The sequence below is a fragment of the Schistocerca gregaria genome, chromosome 2 (assembly GCF_023897955.1).
Source record: "Schistocerca gregaria isolate iqSchGreg1 chromosome 2, iqSchGreg1.2, whole genome shotgun sequence".
Lineage (NCBI taxonomy): Eukaryota > Metazoa > Arthropoda > Insecta > Orthoptera > Acrididae > Schistocerca > Schistocerca gregaria.
In genome coordinates this window covers 438,462,481-438,484,689 of record NC_064921.1, presented here as the reverse complement: position 1 = coordinate 438,484,689, position 22,209 = coordinate 438,462,481, and the positions used below count along the sequence as shown (strand labels likewise).

At 43.6% G+C, this 22,209-nt stretch overlaps 1 protein-coding gene across 1 annotated transcript in view; it reads left to right on the top strand.

The window, feature by feature from the left end:
* The window catches only part of LOC126335828 (toll-like receptor 2), a 108,565-nt gene that overhangs the window by 53,489 nt on the left and 32,867 nt on the right, over window positions 1–22,209 (top strand). The window contains exon 4 of the mRNA XM_049999294.1: window positions 3,869–4,385. Coding sequence (XP_049855251.1) covers window positions 3,869–4,385 — 517 coding nt within the window. The remainder of the gene's footprint in view (window positions 1–3,868; window positions 4,386–22,209) is intronic.

Here is a 22,209-nt window from a genome sequence, read left to right as displayed (position 1 = left end):
TGAGATGCTCATTTGAAGTTACATCTAAGTTCTTCCCTGTTTGGTGATGGGTATAGGAATACGGTCGACAAGAAAGGAGCGAATTGTTCAAAACACTTAATTTGTAATGGGATGCTACAATTGCTAGAGACATTTTCATATTTAGGTTAAGCCCTCGGTTTTGCGCCCATCGTACCACTGCAAGACAGATCAGCATCCATCTGGCCAATCGCAGTACTGACATCTACATCTACATGGATACTCTGCAAAACACATTTAAGTGCCTGGCAGAGGGTTCATCGAACCACCTTCACAATTCTCTATTATTCCAATCTCGTATAGCGCACGGAAAGAATGAACACCTCTATGTTTCCGTACGAGCTCTCATTTCCCTTATTTTATCTTTGCGGTCGTTTCTCCCTATGTAGGTCGGTGTCAACAAAATATTTTCGCATTCGGAGGAGAAAGATGGTTCAAATGGTTCTGAGCACTATGGGACTTAACGTTTGTGGTCATCAGTCCCCTAGAACTTAGAACTACTTAAACGTAACTAACATAAGGACATCACACACATCCACGTCCGAGGCAGGATTCGAACCTACGACCGTAGCGGTCGCGCGGTTCCAGACTGAGCGCCTAGAACCGCTAGACCACCGCGGCCGGTGGAGGAGAAAGTCGGTGATTGGAATTTCGTGAACAGATTCCGTCGCAACGAAAAACGTCTTTCTTTTAATGATTTCCAGCCCAAATCCTGTATCATTTCTGTGACACTCTCTCCCATATTTCGCAATAATACAAAACGTGCTGCCTTTCTTTGAACTTGTTCGATATACTCCGTCAGTCCTATCAGCAGTATTCTAAAAGAGGACGGACAAGCTTAGTCTAGGCAGTCTCCTTAGTAGGTCTGTTACATTTTCTAAGTGTCCTGCCAATAAAACGCAGTCTTTGGTTAGCCTTCCCCACAACATTTTCTGTGTGTTCTTTCCAATTTAAGTTGTTCGTAATTTTAATACCCAGGTATTTAGTTGAATTTACAGCTTTTAGATTAGACTGATTTATCGTGTAACCGAAGTTTAACGAGTTCCTTTTAGCAGTCATGTGGATGAATTCACACTTTTCGTTATTTAGGTTCAACTGCCACTTTTCGCACCATTCCGATATTTCTTCTAAATGGTTTTGGAGTTTGTTTTGATCTTCTGATGACTTTATTAGTCGACAAACGACAGCGTCATCTGCAAACAACCTAAGACGGCTGCTCAGATAGTCTCCCAAATCGTTTATATAGATAAGGAACAGCAAAGGGCCTATAACACTACCTTCGGGAACGCCAGAAATCACATCTTTAGCTCTGACACTTGAAAGGGGACTATCAGACATGTTAATCACGGATTTCGATAAATCCTCGGTATATTGTAGAGACTCCTGTCTTGAGTACCTGGCTAGCGGATTTTAATGTAATGTCTTCGCTGCTGAAGAGTTTTGCGTAACTTCTATAATCATAACAATAGCTAAGTTTTGACGAAGCGAGCGCAATGCAGTTCATGGCTACCGCGCTGCAAGTACGTGTTGAAATACTGCCCACGTACTTCTTTTCTTTCAATCTCATCGCTCAGAATATCACTGAATAGTGTATATCACGCAAAAGTATTCAAAAAATAGTCATTTCAGCTGTAGTAGTTTCGTTAATAAATCAGTCATTCCAGCACACTTTCTTCAAATGTCTAAACCGTTTGTACTTAGTAGTTCAAACATCTGAAACGTTCCAAAGAATTCGCAGCGATGGACGCTCCATTAGCCGCCGCTACAGACGAAAGTACTCATCCATATTTAAGACCTCCATTATGTGTTATGTTGGTGTATAAGTTCGTAGTATTGTTGCTTTGCGTGTTGATTATTCCCTATAGCTTCATCTATCGATTATCCCTTTTTATTTTTAGTTCACTTTTCTTATTTATGAACAACTGTTATTTGAAGATAGACACTGCCTACAGGAAAATTAAAAAGACCTTGGGAGAAAAGAAAACCACTTGCATGAATACCAAGAGCTCAGATAGAAACCCAGTTCTAAGCAAAGAAGGGAAAGCAGAAAGGTGGAAGGAGTATATAGAGGGTCTATACAGGGGTGATGTTCTTCAGGACAATATTATGGAAATGGAAGAGGATGTCGATGAAGATGAAATGGGAGATACGATACTGCGTGAAGAGTTCGATAGAGCACTGAAAGACCTGAGTCGAAACAAGGCCCCGGGAGTAGACAACATTCCACTGGAACTACTGACAGCCGTGGGAGAGCCACCATCTGGTGAGCAAGATGTATATATAATAATTCCAATCCCAAAGAAAGTAGGTGTTGACAGATGTGAAAATTACCGAACTATCAATTTAATAAGTCACAGCTGCAAAATACTAAAACGGATTCTTTACAGACGAATGGAAAAACTGGTAGAAGCTGACCTCGTGGAAGAACACTTCGGATTCCGTAGAAATGTTGAAACACATGAGGCAATACTGACCCTACGACTTATCTTAGAAAATAGATTAAGGGAAGGGAAACCTACGTTTCTAGCATTTGTAGACTTAGAAAAAGCTTTTGACAATGTTGACTGGAATACTCTCTTTCAAAATTCTAAAGGTGGCAGGGGTAAAATACAGGGAGCGAAAGGCTATTTATAGTTTGTACAGAGGCCAGATGGCAGTTATAAGAGACGAGGGACATGAAAGGGAAGCAGTGGTTGAGAAGGGAATGAGACAGGGTTGTAGCCTCTCCCCGATGCTATTCAATCTGTATATTGAGCAAGCAGTAAAGGAAACAAAAGAAAAGTTCGGAGTAGGTATTAAAATCCATGGAGAAGAAATAAAAACTTTGAGGTTCGCCGATGATGTAATTTTGTCAGAGAGAGCAAAGGACTTAGAAGAGCAGTTCAACGGAATGGCCAGTGTCTTGAAAGGAGATATAAGATGAACATCAACAAAAGCCTAAACGAGGATAATGGAATGTAGTTGAATTAAGTCGGGTCATGCTGAGTGAATTAGATTAGGAAATGAGACACTCAAAGTAGTAAAGGAGTTTTGCTATTTGGGGAGCAAAATAACTGATGATGGTAGAAATAGAGAGGATATAAAATGTAGACTGGCAATGGCAAGGAAAGCGTTTCTGAAGAAGAGAAATTTGTTAACATCGAGTATAGATTTAAGTCTCAGGAAGTCGTTTCTGAAAGTATTTGTATGGAGTGTAGCCATGTATGGAAGTGAAACGTAGACGATAAATAGTTTGGACAAGAAGAGAATAGAAGCTCTTGAAATATGGTGCTACACAAGAATGCTGAAGATTAGATGGGTAGATCACATAACTAATGAGGAGTTATTGAATAGAATTGGGGAGAAGAGGAGTTTGTGGTACAACTTGACTAGAAGAAGGGATCGGTTAGTAGGACATGTTCTGAGGCATCACCAATTTAGTACTGGAGGGCAGCGTGGAGGGTAAAAATCGTAGAGGAAGTTCGAGAGATGAATACACGAAGCAGATTCAGAAGGTTGTAGGTTGCAGTAGGTACTGGGAGATGAATAAACTTCCACCGGATAGAGTAGCATGGAGAGGTGCATGTTTAGTCTCAGGACTGAAGACCACAACAACAAAATTCAAACCGCATGGCAGAATATTCCCCAGCAGCATATTCAAGCGCTCCTAGATTCCATGCTACGACGTGTAGCGGCTCTCTGTAGCACGTGGTGGGGCTATTCCATACTACTACTTGATGTTTCTCTCTCTTCAAACAGCAGTGTATTTCAATATTACTGACCTAAAAATTATAAATTAAGGAGCTTGAATTAGGTTGAGGAAAACAAAAAAGTCAGTCTCGTTTCAGTCTCTGATTATTGTTTGTGATAGATGCGCACGTCCTGATGCCGGCCCTGGAAAAACTGGACCTGAGAGACAACCGTCTGACGTCGATACCGTCGGCCATTGCGAGCATGCTGAAGCTGCAGGAGTTGAACATGTGCGGAGCGAGGCTGCGCCGACTGACGGGGCAGCTGCCGCCGCTGCCGCGCTTGAGGGAGCTGAGCCTCTGCAACACTGGCCTGTGCTGCCTGCACCAGGAGCAGGACGCCTTCCGGGGGGTCCCCAACCTCGTGCTGCTCGACATCTCGCAGAACCAGCTCACCTCACTGGGACAGGCACTGCGTGGACTCAACCAGCTGCAGTACCTCGATGTCTCTAGAAACCAGCTGACCGAATATCCGCAGCTGTGGATACAGGACTGCAGGGAGGGACTTCTCAGCTTTGCGTTCAATCGCCTGCGAACGCTACCAGATTGCAACAGCTTCTGCCAGAGCAGTAACGTGCTGCTCCTCGACGTCGAACACAATCAAATTTCTTCCTGGGATGGCAGTCCTGACATGCTGAGGTAACGACATTTATGTCTAATGTATTAACCCAAACACATGATAATGTTACTGTCATTTACGCATAGGAAGCTCTTGCGTACCCAAGGACTTCATTAAAACACTTCTGGATCTACTGCCCAGAAGCTTACTAGAGATAAGGTTGGAATCAAATAGGGATACTTAAACAACTTTTATTGCTATAGAAAAGGTATTTGACAGTATTATCTGGAAACTATTTAATCCATATATGGGTCAATTCGGTGGGAGGGGTAAACTACAGCGAGGGAAAGGCTACTTACAATTTGTACAGAAAACAGATGGCAGTTATAAGAGTCGAGGGGCATGAAAGGGAAGCAGTGGTTGGGAAGGGAGTGAGACAGGGTTGCAGCCTCTCCCCGATGCTATTCAATCTGTATATTGAACAAGCAGTAAAGGAAACGAAAGAAAAGTTTGGAGTAGGTATTAAAATCCAGGGAGAAGAAACAAAAACTTTGAGGTTCGCCGATGACATTGTAATTCTGCCAGAGACAGCAAACGACTTGAAAGCGCAGTTGAACGGAATGGACAGTGTCTTGAAAGGAGGGTATAGGATGAACATCGACAAAAGCAAAACGAGGATAATGGAACGTAGTCGAATTAAGTCGGGTGATGCTGAGGGAATTAGATTAGGAAATGAGACACTTAAAGTAGTAAAGGAGTTTTGCTATTTGGGGAGCAAAATAACTGATGATTGTCGAAGTAGAGAGGATATAAAATGTAGACTGGCAATGGCAAGGGAAGCGTTTCTGAAGAAGATAAATTTGTTAACATCGTGTATTGATTTAAGTGTCAGGAAGTCGTTTCTGAAAGTATTTGTGTGGAGTGTAGCCATGTATGGAAGTGAAACGTGGCCGATAAATAGTTTGGACAAGAAGAGAATAGAAGCTCTTGAAATGTGGTGCTACAGAAGAATGCTGAAGATTAGATGGGTAGATCACATAACTAATGAGGAGGTATTGAATAGAATTGGAGAGAAGAGAAGTTTGTGGCACAACTTGACTAGAAGAAGGGATCGGTTAGTAGGACATGTTCTGAGGCATCGAGGGATCACCAATTTAGTACTGGAGGGCAGCGTGGAGGGTAAAAATCGTAGAGGAAGACCAAGAGATGAATACACTAAGCAGATTCAGAAGGTTGTAGGCTGCAGTAGGTACTGGGAGATGAAGAAGCTTGCACATGATAGAGTAGCATGGAGAGCTGCATCAAAGTAGTCTCAGGACTCAAGACCACAACAACAACATGGATCAACTCACATAAGATGAACGACTGTATCGACATTTTCACCAAGACAGAGCAACAGCACACACTGACTTGATAGCCTCTTCAGGAATGCATGGGGTATTTGGTGAAGAGAGAACAGATACTGTTAATTTCCCTGCCCATCTAGATCACCTGATAATTTCCCTGTAAAAACTCTTAAAGATCTTGGAAGATATACATTCACACTGGAAACATACGGTAGATGAACAATACCAAACATATAAAAAACAAACAGCCATGGCGAGAACATTTCAAAGCCAAAATCAGAAAAAGGATAAGACAAGGATACTCATTATCTTTTTACTTGTTTAACATCTCTATAAAAAGGGCTATAAGGATCTTTTAAGAAAAAATATCAGGATTTAAAGTGAAAGGAATTCCTATTCACTCACACAACTGCACACAGATGAAGGTAAACAACATCAGCAACTCATGCTATTAAAATTTTTAATAGTTATTAAAAAATTGGTCAGGTGTCATTAATACTCGCGCACTGATGATTCCATGTATGTATACAGAAAGTTTGTTTATTCGCGGAATCGAGCATATTGACGTTTTTTGCCCTTTGTTGACCGTAATACTGGCAAGGTACTGGTCCCAGGGGTTCCAAGACTTTCGGGAATGTTTTAATATGAAGTTTGAAGACCGCTAAAAAGTGACAAAGGAAAAATTCTTCTCATGATATAATTATAAATTAACAATTTCGGATTTTCACATTTACTTATGCTGTGAAAACACCTTGCCAACCTCATGAGTTTATGTCAGTTTAAGCTTTCGAGTATCAAATTGTGACATAAAAGGTTATATCTTTTGAGTGAACTTACTAACAAGATTAACATTTTTGCACCGCCAAGGGATCGTAGACCTTAGTATGCGAAATAATTGTGAGCCTGATACGCTAAACTATCAGACGGAGAGACAGACAAACAGACGGATTAAAAAAAAAAAAAGATTCGTGTTATATAATTAGAAATTCAGAATTTTCGGATTTTTTCTCCTTAACTCTTACTGTGAAATTCTTTTGTTAATCCTTGCTTTTTGCGAAATTACATGATTAGATGTCAAGGGGGAGTACCCTATAGGTGTTTAAGAGAGAATTTTGAAGTATCAAAATATCTGACATGAATCGCCTTATGTTTTGACGGAATTGACAGAAATTTAAGATTTTTTCACCAGAAAGCGAAAATAGACCTTAATATGTGACATGAATTTCAACTGATACAACTTATCGTTTCTGAGAAAAAGGGTTCTTAACAATAGGACAGAGACAGACAACAAGCGATCCTATGAGTTTTTTTCAGATTTAGTCACGGAACCCTGAAAGTAGCAATCAGAAAACCCCTATCAGTAATTTCAAGAGCCACTGCATAATCTCAAGATTAGTGATTGCTGAGCAATGTCTCCTGTCAGCATCACAACAAAATTCTTTCATCAAACTATTAACGGGATAACCAGTATCCCCAAGAAAGTATTTAATCCATTCGCGGATCAAGATGAACGACGGTATCGACATTTTCGTCGAGACAGAGCTACAGCAAACACCGACTTCACAACCTTGTCATGAATATATGGGGTATTTGGTGAGGAGAGCACAATCAACAGGTGCAATTAAGTTTCCTGCCCATATCGTTCGCCTGAAACCTCTCTCTGTGATTTTTACCGATGGGACAAATAGAATGGTCAGGTGCACTCAAATATCCACTGGCAGAGGCGTAGCAAAACACTGCAAACGCCGTTGCCGCTATAAGAGTGATGAATCCAACACAGCACCGCATCGACGTCAATGGTTGCCACTTCTGGCATCTGCTGTGATGATCATCAACGAGGGTCAATACTGCCTTTCTGGCCAGTGTTATTTTGTCTCCCCTATGTAGGACTATGTCAGATCATAAAAATTGCCTAAGTCTTAGACACCAACATTCAAATTAATTTTTTGAATATATCTATTCGTAACTATGTACACTCCTGGAAATGGAAAAAAGAACACATTGACACCGGTGTGTCAGACCCACCATACTTGCTCCGGACACTGCGAGAGGGCTGTACAAGCAATGATCACACGCACGGCACAGCGGACACACCAGGAACCGCAGTGTTGGCCGTCGAATGGCGCTAGCTGCGCAGCATTTGTGCACCGCCGCCGCCAGTGTCAGCCAGTTTGCCGTGGCATACGGAGCTCCATCGCAGTCTTTAACACTGGTAGCATGCCGCGACAGCGTGGACGTGAACCGTATGTGCTGTTGACGGACTTTGAGCGAGGGCGTATAGTGGGCATGCGGGAGGCCGGGTGAACGTACCGCCGAATTGCTCAACACGTGGGGCGTGAGGTCTCCACAGTACATCGATGTTGTCGCCAGTGGTCGGCGGAAGGTGCACGTGCCCGTCGACCTGGGACCGGACCGCAGCGACGCACGGATGCACGCCAAGACCGTAGGATCCTACGCACTGCCGTAGGGGACTGCACCGCCACTTCCCAGCAAATTAGGGACACTGTTGCCTCTGGGGTATCGGCGTCTTTCGCTCACGCCCCAACATCGTGCAGCCCGCCTCCAGTTGTGTGGCGACAGGCGTGAATGGAGGGAGAATGGAGACGTGTCGTCTTCAGCGATGAGAGTCGCTTCTGCCTTGGTGCCAATGATGGTCGTATGCGTGATTGGCGCCGTGCAGGTGAGCGCCACAATCAGGACTGCATAGGACCGAGGCACACAGGGCCAACACCCGGCATCATGGTGTGGGGAGCGATCTCCTACACTGGCCGTACACCTCTGGTGATCGTCGATGGGACACTGAATAGTGCACGGTACATCCAAACCGTCATCGAACCCATCGTTCTACCATTCCTAGACCGGCAAGGGAACTTGCTGTTCCAACAGGACAATGCACGTCCGCATGTATCCCGTGCCACCCAACGTGCTCTAGAAGGTGTAAGTCAACTACCCTGGCCAGCAAGATCTCCGGATCTGTCCCCCATTGAGCATGTTTGGGACTGGATGAAGCGTCGACTCACTCGGTCTGCACGTCCAGCACGAACGCTGGTCCAACTGAAGCGCCAGGTGGAAATGGCATGGCAAGCCGTTCCACAGGACTACATCCAGCATCTCTACGATCGTCTCCATGGGAGAATAGCAGCCTGCATTGCTGCGAAAGGTGGATATACACTGTACTAGTGCCGACATTGTGCATGCTCTGTTGCCTGTGTCTATGTGCCTGTGGTTCTGTCAGTGTGATCATGTGATGTATCTGACCCCAGGAATGTATCAATAAAGTTTCCCCTTCCTGGGACAATGAATTCACGGTGTTCTTATTTCAATTTCCAGGAGTGTACGTATGCAGATGAGCCAAAACATTATGACCACTGCCCACCACGGGACAGAGTGCCGCCCTATGTCGTTGCGGGTAGATGATGCGGTAAGGTAAATAAGTGAAGCAGAAATGAATGGGGAGTCCTTTCAGCGACGATACGGATCACAAATAGGGAAATCCACTGACAGAAGTGACCTTGACGAAGGGTATCTCTTCTGTTGGAAATGTCCCGTCTGACAGAACGGACACCACAGAGGTGTTTGACACAGCAGCCTAAATACCAAATTTGGAAGGATTGAAGTACTTCAGCCGCAGTCGGGCATCGATATAATCGATGGCGAAAGCTCAAAATTTGTGATGGACCGGGACTCCAATCTAGGTCTTCCACTTAAGGTGAGCGGTTGCCTTAACCGCCTTAGCCATCTGGACACTCTTCTCACCTGACCTCACTTCTTAACGTTTCATGCACTAGTAGCTTCCACTGACCCACTGACCACTCACCTACTCGCTCGCAGCCAGTCTTCATATATATAATGTGAAACATGCGTATTATGACCCACTATACCAGCCCTCTCTTTTTTTCTACATTTATTTCTGATAAGAGGGGTACAAATAATGTATCCACTGCCCATAAATGGCAAACAAATTGACGGAGTTGTCTCATCTTTTGTAGTGCAATAGTTTGTAGTTCCGACAATCGCCACACAAGCGTTGTATTGCGTTGTTTTGTTTTGTCACACGACAGTCGCCAGGTAGTCAGTGTTTTGTTCTTCGTTGTACCTAGTTACTCGAGTAAACATGGCTGGTGAAAGGCTTAAGGAAGTCAGTTTTGAAGTGGTATTTTAAGTACGAAAACATTTATGAGGTTCAACGGCAACGGTGAAATGAGTATCAAACAGAGCCACGGACACGTTTAACGATTCGTCGCATTCGATACAAATTTGAAGCCGAAGACTGTGTTAAAGATGCACACAAACAACGATCTAGACAACTTGTAACAGTAACAAGTCGTGTATTACAACAATTCACTCGCTCACCACAGAAGTCTGTGAGACAGTGTGCCCGTGAAACTGGAGTGAGTCGCTCAATTGTTCGGCGAATTTTGAAGACAGCAAAGTGGAAGTGCTGCATCCCACGACTGCTACACGCAATTAACGAGGACGACCCAGATCGTAGAATGGAGTACTGCGAGTAATTTACTAACACGGTGCGCAACGATGAAGAGTTTGCAGAGATGATTGTGAAGTCTGATGAGGCACAGTTCAAAAGCAATGGTACTGTAAATCGCCACAATTGCATCCACTGGGCCGCCGAAAATCCGAACGTCCATGTAGACAAAGTCGTGAATTTGCCAGGAGTAAATGTGTGGTGTGGGTTGTCTCACCGGGGCTTGATTGGGCCATTCTTCTTTGACGGCACAGTTCCCGGTGAGGTGTACCTTCAGAAGCTTTAGACATCCATTTTACCTGCCATCCGAGACTTGTATGGAGACGGAAGAGTTTACTTTCAACAAGATGGTGCCCCAGCCCACTACCAGAATCGCGTTAGGGCGTATCTCGACGAAAATCTACCAGGAAGATGGATAGGCCGTAGAGGTGCTGTGGAGTATCCACCACGTTCCCCAGACCTAACTCCTCTGGATTTTTGCCTGTGGGGAACACTAAAGGACTTCGTTTATCGACAAAAGCCACGCACATTCGATGAACTTCGAGAATCCATCGTACATTCGTGTGCAAATATCGAACTGAACACGTTGCAGTCAGTAGTTCGTGCTGCAATTCGGCGGTATCGTTTGTGTGTGGATGTTAATGGTGACCATTTCGAACACCTACAGTGATATCTTTAAGTTGGACTTTAAGCTCCACGTTCGCCAAAAATGAGACAACTCCGTCAGTTAGTTTGCAAGTTATGGACTCAGTGGATACATTTTTTTGGACCCTCCCCCCCTCTCTCTCTCTGTATCTCTCTCTTTCTCTCTCTAGAAAATGAGAGGGCTGGTATAGTGGGTCATAATAAGCACATTTCACAAAGCATGTCCGTATCCCTTTACGTACGGCGCTAGGCGTCGTTGACCATCGTCGAGCGCCATCAAGAGGACACGCACCACATCCATCCGATCCGTCATAGTAGCAGGTCTGCAGGCCAACGCGTTTGTGACATCAAGGTAATAGAGAGGTTGGGTTCAAGGTTTATGATCTTTATTTGCAAGCGCTGAAGTCGACATAGCTGTGGGTATCCCAGGCGGGACAACACTACAGGTTTTCTTACTGCAACGTGATCGTGTTGCTTTTGGCTGTACAAATGCCTGTTTTCTAGTTGTTGCACTGAGGGTAGTACCTGTGCACTCTGCGGGGTCTGGTTCGCCCTGCATCAGTTTGCTATCAAATGAGGTCAGTCTTTCGTTCGTTACTGTGGTGAACGGCCAGGAAACGAAGGAGTCGTGAGAGGACAGACCTGTGCTTACGGGGCGGCGGATGGAAATGCTCACGCTGAGCGACGTTTGTACTTTCGGAGGTTACCGAATCATCGAGTGCCAGATCCACGCACATGTACTGTCCTTCTCAGGTCCCTACGACAGACAGATTCACTTGAGGTACATTTTCTTCACTGTCATACTCTCGTAATGGCGCATGAGCTTTTAAGGCGTACTTCGGAACGGGTGTATTCTTTTGGCGTTACAGGCGTGAAGGTCCGACGAACGAGCTCGTCAATGCACAGTGCGTACATCAGGACTTCAAGAGGAGGAGTCTTCAGAAGGTTCACGATCTTAACCCAGACGTTTTTCCACGTCGAACTGAATTCTGCCAGTGGGTTTTGCAAAGGAGTGCGATTCAGCCGGACTTCACGAACCGTGTACTTTTACGGATGAGACATCCTTTACACGAGAGGGTTTGTTTAACAGCCGCAATCAACACATGTGGGCACGGGAAAATCCGCACCAAGATCGCCTTGCTGTCAACATTTCTGCCGGCTGGGTAAGCGATAGTCTGGTCGGTCCATACGTGTTCCCTTGGCGACTGAACGCAAACTAATTATCTTTTTACGAGAAACTCTGCCAGAGTTGTTGGAACATGTTCTTCTCAACATGCGACAGCGAATGTGCACCTGCGCACTTCGCGCATGCAGTGCAAATGCGTTTGTGTGACAATTTTGTTGAGAACTGCATAGGGCGCGGTGGCATGGCCTGTACATTCTCCCGACTTGACGCCCATTGATTTTTTGTTCTGAAATCTGTTGTCAATGGAACACCCACTGAGGATGATGAAAAGCCGATAACGCGCGTTATGGCGGCTTAAGATTCAAATTCCACTTTGCCAGAAGTGTTTGAAAGAGTGCAACAGTCACCCCAGCGGCGTTGCACGGCGTGCATTCAAGCAGGAGGACGTAATTTTGAGCACTTCCGTAATATTTCCAAATAAAGATTATAAAACTTCACCCTGATTTCTCATTTACCTTGATGCCACAAATACATCGAAAACATTGCCTTGCAGACCTGCTACCATGGCAGCTCGGACAACATGTGAACATGGGTTGCTCTATATGAAATATGCTGATGACCCACTCTACCGGCTCTATCATTTTCAAAATTCATTTCACGCACATCATATATACATATATATAATTTCTGTGGTATCCTGTTAGAAGTGTCCGAGATAACAGACACCACATTGTTTTATACAGTGGCCTTGGATATCACATTTAGAAGAAGAGACCGACTCCAGCCGTGATCAGGCCTATACCGCGTCAACCATCTGGGCACGCTTCCCGTCTGACGCCAGTTCTCGATTTGCGATACGCTAGTACTGTCCACAATCCGTTTACCTACTTGCTAGCAACATGTCCTATATTCTCGCAAGTGGCACGAACCCAGTTGTGATCCGCACTGAAGTTATCCTCTTGCGGGAACACAGGACTCGGTGCGAGCAAGTAGGTGAATGGACGATGGATGCTACTACCATATGCCGAGATGACCATTTGTGTCGGACCGAAAACATGTGCGGATGTCAGAGGCGGTTAAAGCAATTGTTCGCGTTAAGCGGTAGGTCCGGGTACGAGTCCTAGTCCGTTGATGCCCAATTTTATCTGGGGCTGATCTCTCCTTTAGAATTTTATATTTATGGCCGCTGTATTAAACGACAGTGCAGTGTCTGTTGTGTTGAACATACCCGACAGAGCAACCACCAGACACACATATAAACTGAAGAGCCAAAGAAACTGGTTCACCTGCCTAATACCGTGTAGTGCTCCCGCGAGCACCCAGAAGTGCCACAACACGACGTGACATGGTCTCGACTAATGTCTGAAGTAGTGCTGGAGGGAACTGACACCATGAATCCTGCAGGGCTGTCCACAAATCCGTAAGAGTACGAGCGCGTTTCCAAGGCTTCCCAGATGTGCTCAATAGTGTTCATTTCGGGGCAGTTTGGTGGCCAGCGGAAGCGTTTAAACTCAAAGAGCGTTGCTGGAGCCCCTCTGTAGCAAGTCTGGACACGTGGGATGTCGCATTGTCCTGGTGGAATTGCCAAAGTCCGTCGGAATGCACAATGGGCACGAATGTATGCAGGTAATCAGACAGAATGCTTACGTACATGTCACCTGTCAGAATCGTATCTAGACGTATCAGAGGTCCCATGCCACTCCACCAACACACACTCCACACCATTACAGAGCCTCCACGAACTTGATCAGTCCCCTGCTGACATGCGGGTCCTTGGATTCCTGAGGTTGTCTCCATAACCGTAAACGTCCATTTGCTCGGTACAATTTGAAACGAGACTCGTCAGACCAGGCAACATATTTCCAGCCATCAACACTCCAGTGTCAGTGTTGATCGGCCCAGGCGAGGCGTAAAGCTTTGGGTTGTGCAGTCTCAAAGTTACACGAGTGGGCCTTCGGCTCCGAAAGCACATGTCGATGGTGTTTCGTTGAATGCTGACACTTTTTACTGGTCCAGCATAAAAATCTGCAGCAATTTGCGGAAGGGTTTCACTTCTGTCACGTTGAACGATTCGCTTCAGTCGTCGTTGGTCCCGTTCTTGCAGGATCTTCTTGCGTCCCCAGCGATGTCGAAGATTTGAGATTTTACCGGATTCCTGATACTGACAGTACTAGAGGGAGCTGTAGAGGGTACAAACTGTAGAGAAAGATAGAGATTGGAATACATCCAGCAAATAATTGAGGTCGTAGGGTGCAAGTGCTGCTCTCAAATGAAGAGGTTGACACAGAAGAAGAATTCGTTGTGGGGTGCATCTAACGCGTGAGAAGACTGTTGACAAGAAAAGAAATGAAGATGTGTCAGATGTTTTTGAAGCCTTGCTCTACCCACAATAGTTATATGTAGGAATGTGCAGTTCCACTGGTAGCTTATTGAGAATACTGCCACTGCCTCTGCTGATGCGACTCCTGCCACTCATGCTGAGCTACAGCAAGGTACGAAGTTTGTGCACAGTGTTGTACGTCACATCACTTGCATCCACCCAACTGTTGTTCAAAGCAAGGAAGCCACGGACTTTAATTAATGTCTTGTTCCCTCGACGTTTTATGACATTATCTATGAGAGACACATCGGGTTCAGAGCTTCTCTGAATTTCTTCTGTGTGATAGCTCCCAGCAACTTCTTCACCTTCAATGTCCTTTAAGATTTAAGTTCTAGGAGTTTTTTGCTGCACTGTAAATACATCAGCAACTAGTTCGGTAGGTACGATTCCTAGAATTCTATCTTTTACTTTGGAATACATGTTATATCATCTATACTAAATTTCTGCTTATGTGTATCCAGTATTTTTATCGATTTTATAGCGTATTTAGAAGCTCATAATAATGACTGAATTGGTTCATTTTTATTGCATGGCGTGTACTTCATTTATACAGTCAAATTATATGTGGGAGAATATCTAGCCACGTGTATGATCCTCAAAGTGTACAATGCGTCCACACTTGGTGTTTTATCATTCTGTTTAAACATTCCACGATATCGCTTTCATGCGCGAGAATGTCAAGTAATTGTGTAATCCATTCCATTCCATTACCGTCTTCAAGTACCTATTACAGAACTCACCTCCATGATTGGGATGAAGGTTGTCTGGGCAACAATATGTTCCCGTTTGCAGCAACTGTTCGAACATATGTGCAAGTTGCTTCCCCACTTTGTTTATCAGTAACACCCAGGCAAATTCCGAATATGTATCAATAACTGTTAATATATATTTGAAACTTTTATTTCTGTTTGAATATTGCTTCATATCTACAATATGTGCTTGCCAGAAGATGTGCAATCCTAATATTGTAACATGTGTTTGTGGGAATGTTTTGCATGCCAGGTTTTGGAGTTCTCATACTACTATTTCTGTAATTATTCAATGATGTGTCATTCTCTTAACTCAGAAATGGTTGATTTGATTTCATTCATGTGTACTGTATTCCCAGCTGATGTTGTGAGCAGTCGTACCTGTTCTGTTTTTTCGCTGGGGTTTTCATAGTATATATACCGTAGGGATCGATTGATAATCTTTTTATGTTTAAAGTATATACCTTCGGTGCTGTTACGTGTATTATCTGGTATCGGATTAGCAATGGTTTTGTATTTCACACTATTGGACATTTTGGCCCTCTACTGGTGTTCTTATGCACAGATGTCAACAGTAATATTTTACCATACATTTGTAGCTATTTCAGTAAATAATTCTCAAGTCTTCAAGCTCTTAGGAATATTAGATTCAGTAAGCCAGGTGTTCTTCCAAATTGTCTACCAACAACCTGCCTTATGTGCTCAGTTAAATTTATTGTTTGTGTTACCAGACTGCTGACTCTATGTATTTGATCTGTCTTAGCATTGCTGTGACGATTAATGATTTCGGCAATGGCATTTTCTTCTTCTTCTTCTTCTTCTTTCATTTCGAGAGTGGATCAAGAGATTTAGCAGCTGGTTTAAACATTTCTCTGAGAGATTGATCACATTCCAAATACCCTAACTTTAGCAATCGTAATTTAAAATTATTTTAACTACTGATGTTCCTGTCAATTTATTCTTTCATTCAGTCTTTTTTAATTCTTAACATTCAGAAGTTTTTCAATTTCGATTAACTTCAAAATGGGTCTAATAGCATTAATATGTTTTTCTGTATCTGCTAACGGTTTTCCAGTTAACACAGTCCTTGCAGCTAACATACTGACTGTCTTCCCCATGTCCATGAATTTTGAGATAAGTTGCTGCCCAGTCTTCTGTGTATCAATTTGCTGATTAGTTATCACAAACACCATGTCAACCAGTCTAGTCAAGTTTGCCTTGATATTTTAAATACCTTTTCCAATTTTACAATCATGATAGTTAATACTACGCATACTGTTTCAACTTTTGCATCCACATTTGTATCAATATTCTATCTATGTATCCCTCACCTCTCAGACTGAATGCCTGACATGGATATGATCTGTTTGTGGTGTAATGGTCACTGATGTGCTTACTTCATTGTTTAGTGTATATAGTAGTTTAAAATAAAATCATGGAAGTTTCTTCTATACACTCTGTCATTTAATTCTCTTGTTTTATCAGAAACCTGTTTCTTGCAATTCCAAGAATCTCTTCACAGAGTTGTAAATATAATGTCAGTTTCTGTATGCGCTTGATAAAAGTATTTCAAATTCATATTGCCAGTGTGAAAGCTATAATAAGATTGGAATTATCCCGTACCAATCGTTTCAGAGTCCTACAATATATCTGACATCAACCCTCACATGATACCAAAATAGAAATATTTCCATATTTGATCCTGGTTTTCCACAGAAACATCATCAGATATAAACACAGTATAAAGCTTTACTCAGGTGGTTAGATATTCCTGCTTTCACTGAATGTGATGTATGTTACACTGTTGATGCCATTCTATATCTCCTGCAGTAGCTGGTATCAGGGCTAAAATAATATATTTTTTAAAATACACTGGCTACTTCAAGTGTTTCAGAATGATGTACTTATTTGTAAATATGAATCTTATTATAAACCTTATGATTTGAATGTGGGCTGTGAAATTGATGGACCTCCTCCTATAGTGAGGGTTGAAAACAGGATAAATTTTACAAATGTTTCTCTTAAAAAAGATGTGCAGCCACTATAGTGTGTTTCGGACTGATGAATGATGGCAGTGTACACAATAGACCTTGAGAAGTTTTGTTCCTCCTCTAACAAATCAGCTACTGCTGCGTCAGGGGGCTGTTACACTGTGGAAAGGAAGAAAACCACAAGTATTTGTGAAATTACATATACACAATGACCAATGAATAATGAGAGGAGTGGTTAGTATTTACATGACAAATGGCCTAATGGCTTCTGTCTCAGCTCTTCGGCTGAAGTTCTTCTAATGATTTTTCGGGCGTTTTGCCAGAGTGAGTCTGGCATTGTCAAAGCTTCACCCTCTATTGCTGGTGGTGGATTTGAGCTCACAGCAAAGATTATAAGTTCCTGGCGCACCAGTGTTGAAGGGCTTTGCCATGGATCTCGCGTTGCTACAAACAACAGTGATTTGCTGCACCACGGGAATCCAAGATACATTCAACTTGAGGCTTCCTTCCCTCCTGTTGAAGCTCTTGACAAGTTTTTGTATTTCCATAGTTCCCCTGAACAAGTGAGTGTGACAGTCCTTCTCTACAGCAAGAACTTCCATGTTGGCAAATTTTACAAGTACTATGTGGTCAGTCTCACACAATACATGTTTGCCATGGCTGACTGTTTCACCTGCCTAAACCTTCAGTGCCATTTATGTTCGATGATCCTGGTGTTGACTGACTGTCCAGTAATTCCAACATAGACTTATCCAAATGTACATGATATGCAGCATATTCCAGATATTCCAAGTTGGTCCCCTTGGCACTTTGCCGATCTGAGATACTATTTGATCTTCTTGGTCTTTACACCATGTCTGCAAAATATACGGCCAATTCAGTCTGTCACTCTTGGAATGTATGACAGAAAGTCTGCACCTGGCATAATAAAATTTGCCGGTATCGAAGTTCTTGCTGTAGACAAGATCTGTCACATACTTGTTCAGGGAAGCTATACAAATACAGAAACATGATAATAGCTTCCACAAGAAAGAAGAAAGCCTCAAGGTGAATGGATCCTCGATTCCAGTGCTGCAGTGACCGATCTTTGCAGGTAAGAAGGGGAGAACAACAGAGGTAATGAGCATGGAAAAGTTCCTGGAAGTTGGCGCGGAATATACATATAATCAGTGGCCAAGAGCTTGGCTACAGCCCACCTGCAGCTTCGACAACGCCAGCCACTAGTGCTGACGAAACGTCAAAAAAATCCTCAGACAAATATTGGCTGAAGAACCCAAGTGAGAAGCTAACAGGCAGTTAGTCAACAAATGGCCGTGAAAGTAGCTAACTAACTTCCATGTTAGTTTTCCTCCCCTGCCTGCTTTCTGATACTGCTGGCGCTTGATCCTTTCACAGTGGTATACAGACGACCAGTGACGAGGCCCACCTAATTGGCCTAAAGAAGGGGGAAGCAGAGAGTGAACCGAAAGGAGGCCTCAAGAGAAGTGGGAACCATTTCGGCTGAGCTCGTTTCTCCATCCAAGAGGACAATAGCACTCTGATCTTCCTGCCATCTTTAAGCCACCCAGTTCGCCTAGAGAAGTAGGTGGCTTAGAGGGGGGAAGGAGTGAGGGGGAAGGAAGAATGGAGGAACGGGAGAGGAGGAAATGTGGCAGCAATGCAGAATCATATGAAATGCCTACTGGACACTACTTGCCTTACTTGTCACTGCTGAAAATCACATAATATAAAGACAATGCCAGCAATGTTGCTGAATGCACAAAATATTTGCAGAGACTGGTATGATTAAACAGAGAATATGGAGTATATCATCGCCACCTACAGTACATGACATTATTTAAACATACGGTGGAGGGAAAACAAAGGACGCCTTGAAAAAGCAATTGTTATAAATGTGTTCTGTTAGAAAAAGTATGTTTTCTGCAAGACAAACAGGTGTACAGAGAGGGTTGTTAATCAAAACCGATATTCAAACAAGAACAAAAGTAGCTAACTAACAGAAATTATTCAAAATACTACTTTATAAGAGTCGAACTGAATTGCTGCCACTTGGGTGAGGGCAATTATTGAAATGATTTTTCGCACGTAACTGAGCTCATCTCAGCTTAGTGCAACAGATTGAAATTGCACTGCATTCCCTAAACCCAGAAGTATGTAGAGATCTGACTGGCAGTGACAGCAACATGGGTTTAGGCAGCACAGCGACAGGCAGATGATGACAGTGCGACTAACCAGACAGAAGTACGAGTGTAAACATGCTGAATTTTGACTGTTGTAAATCCTATTCTTACAGCAAAGTGTCTGATCGGCCTAATGTATCCAAAGAGTGTCACGTAAGGCATGTCAGTCGTCTGGATACCTGGCTAGTCCAACAAGATAAGTGAAGTATTCTTGTCACCCCAGATCATGTTCACAAAAAGATGCTTGCTTCTTGGGAGTTGACAGATTAGCGTCACCTTAGTGTGTTAATGAAACAAGGCAAAAAGCAGACTCGTTTCAAGCTTAATGGCTGCTTAGAACTTGACACGTAGACGTATTGCGAACACCTGCTCAGCAGGGCGAACATTAATAAAATCGACAAAATGCAGGGTGGGATTCACGTCTGAAAATGGACGAAAAAAGGTCTTTGAACAAGTATCCGGAAATAGACGGTGTGTATGCAATGACAGCAGATCGTCCCAGAACACAATACAGAGTTACATCGCGTCCATGTCAAAACAGATCTTCATAGTGGCCCTCATGGGATTCACTGCTCTCATTCAGACTTCGCATCATGGATTTCCGCACTATTTCGCACATTCTGGCCTCTCTCTGAATAATGTCAGAGGCGTTGTGAACACGCTGTTGAAGGGTCTGAACATCAGGAACTGGTTCAGCATACGCAACGCTTTTTAGATGCCTCCGAGGTACAAATCCTGGGGATTTAAGTCTGTGGATCTAGCAGGCCATACTACAGGGCATTCACATCTAATCTGGCTGGGTAAGATGCTGTTGAGGTGTTAGTGAACTGTAATGTGGAAGTAGGGTCCTGGCCCATCATGCAGAAACCAAATAACTTTTCATATTGCCAAAGGCACATTCCGAAGCAGTCCTGGCAGAGTACTCTCCAGAAAGTTCAGATAAGTTCCTCCATCATGGTGCTGTGGAATCGTAAATGGTCCATGGTCCAGTTGTGTGATCACCAAAAATCTCTGTAAACACACTGATGCTGAACTGATGCTGATGAGATGTGTCAAACAGTTCCTGAAGTTATTCTGCAGCCCATAGATGACGATTATGCAGTTGATGATGTCGCTTCTGGTAAAGCTTGCTTTGTCGATAAAGAAGACTGATGACACAAGTCCCATAATTGTGATGGTCTGGTGTAAAAACCATCAAAAATGGTTCAAATGGCTCTGAGCACTATGGGACTCAACTGCTGTGGTCATCAGTCCCTTAGAACTTAGAACTACTTAAACCTACCTAACCCAAGGACATCACACACATCCATGCCCGAGGCAGGATTCGAACCTGCGACCGTAGCAGTCGCACGGTTCCGGACTGCGCGCCTAGAACCGCGAGACCACCGCGGCCGGCTAAAAACCATCGAGAAAATGTTTCCTGTAGAGGGAAATCTGTTGCTGATAATCCATGCACTCACTGTATGTGATAGGGATAGAAGCAGTTGTCATGAAGGATACACATAAGCGTACTTTGGCTTACACCATGTTGGTGGGTAACTTCCATGGAAATTGTACTAGGGTTAATGTCAATAACGTGGAGAATCCAGTCCTGCAAATACGGTGTACGCACAGTCTGCCACATCCCTGTCTGTTCGTCTGTCTGAGAGGACCCATGATCACACAAACGTCCAAACAGCGCTTGAAATGTTGCGTGATATGGTTAGTTGGTGCCTGTGAAGGGACTTGTTTTGGTATAGCCGTGCTGCCTCTCGTCCGTTTCCACCTGCTGGGCTGTACACAGAGAGCATCTCGTCTTGCTCCCGACACGAATACCGGACCATTCTGTTGCTTACAGTACACTATGTCAGTAACACGGCACGGCCCGCAACACTTGAGGAATCCACGAAATGTTGTCACAGGACCTACCATTCGTCAGCAACAGCCTCAAAGGGTGCGGGGCAAAGTCAGAACGTGCGGGGACCAAGCGGCAATCGGTATTGTAATTGTAAACTGTCGAAGCTGCGTTGGTAAAGTACCGGAACTTCAAGCGCTAATAGAAAGCACTGAAGCTGAAATCGTTATAGGTACGGAAACCTGGCTGAAGCCAGAGATAAATTCTGCCGAAATTTTTACAAAGGCACAGACGGTGTTTAGAAAGGATAGATTGCATGCAACCGGTGGTGGCGCGTTTGTCGCTGTTAGTAGTAGTTTATTCTGTAGTGAAGTAGAAGTGGATAGTTCCTGTGAATTATTATGTGTGGAGGTTATACTCAACATCCGAGCTAGGTTAATAATTGGCTCCTTTTACCGACTTCACGAATCAGCAGCATTAGTGGCAGAACAACTGAGAGAAAATCTGGAATACATTTCACATAAATTTTCTCAGGATGTTATAGTCTTAGGTGGAGATTTCAATGTACTAGATATAGACTGGGACACTCAGATGTTTAGGACGGGTGGTAGGGACAGAGTATCGAGTGACATTATACTGAGTGCACTATCCGAAAATTACTTCGAGCAATTAAACTGAGAACCGATTCGTGGAGATAACATCTTGGCCCTACTAATAACAAAAAGACACGAACTTTTCGACTCTGTAAGCGCAGAACAGGGAATCAGTGATCACAAGGCCGTTGCAGCATCCCTGATTATGGAAGTAAATAGGAATATAAAAAAAGGGAGGAAAGTTTATCTCTTTAGCAAGAGTAATAGGAGTCAGATGTCAGACTACCTAACAGATCAAAACGAAAATTTCTGTTCCGACACTGACAATGTTGAGTCTTTATGGAAAAAGTTGAAGGCAATTGTAAAATGCGTTTTAGACACGTACGTGCCGAGTAAAACTGTGAGGGACGGGAAAAACCCACCGTGGTTCAACAACTAAGTTAGGAAACTACTGCGAAAGCAAATAGAGCTTCACTGCAGTTTGAACGCAGCCAAAATCTCTCAGACAAGCAAAGTTAGCGTAAGGAGGGCTATGTGTGAAGCGTTTAGTGAATTCGAAAGTGCCGGCTTCTCGTGG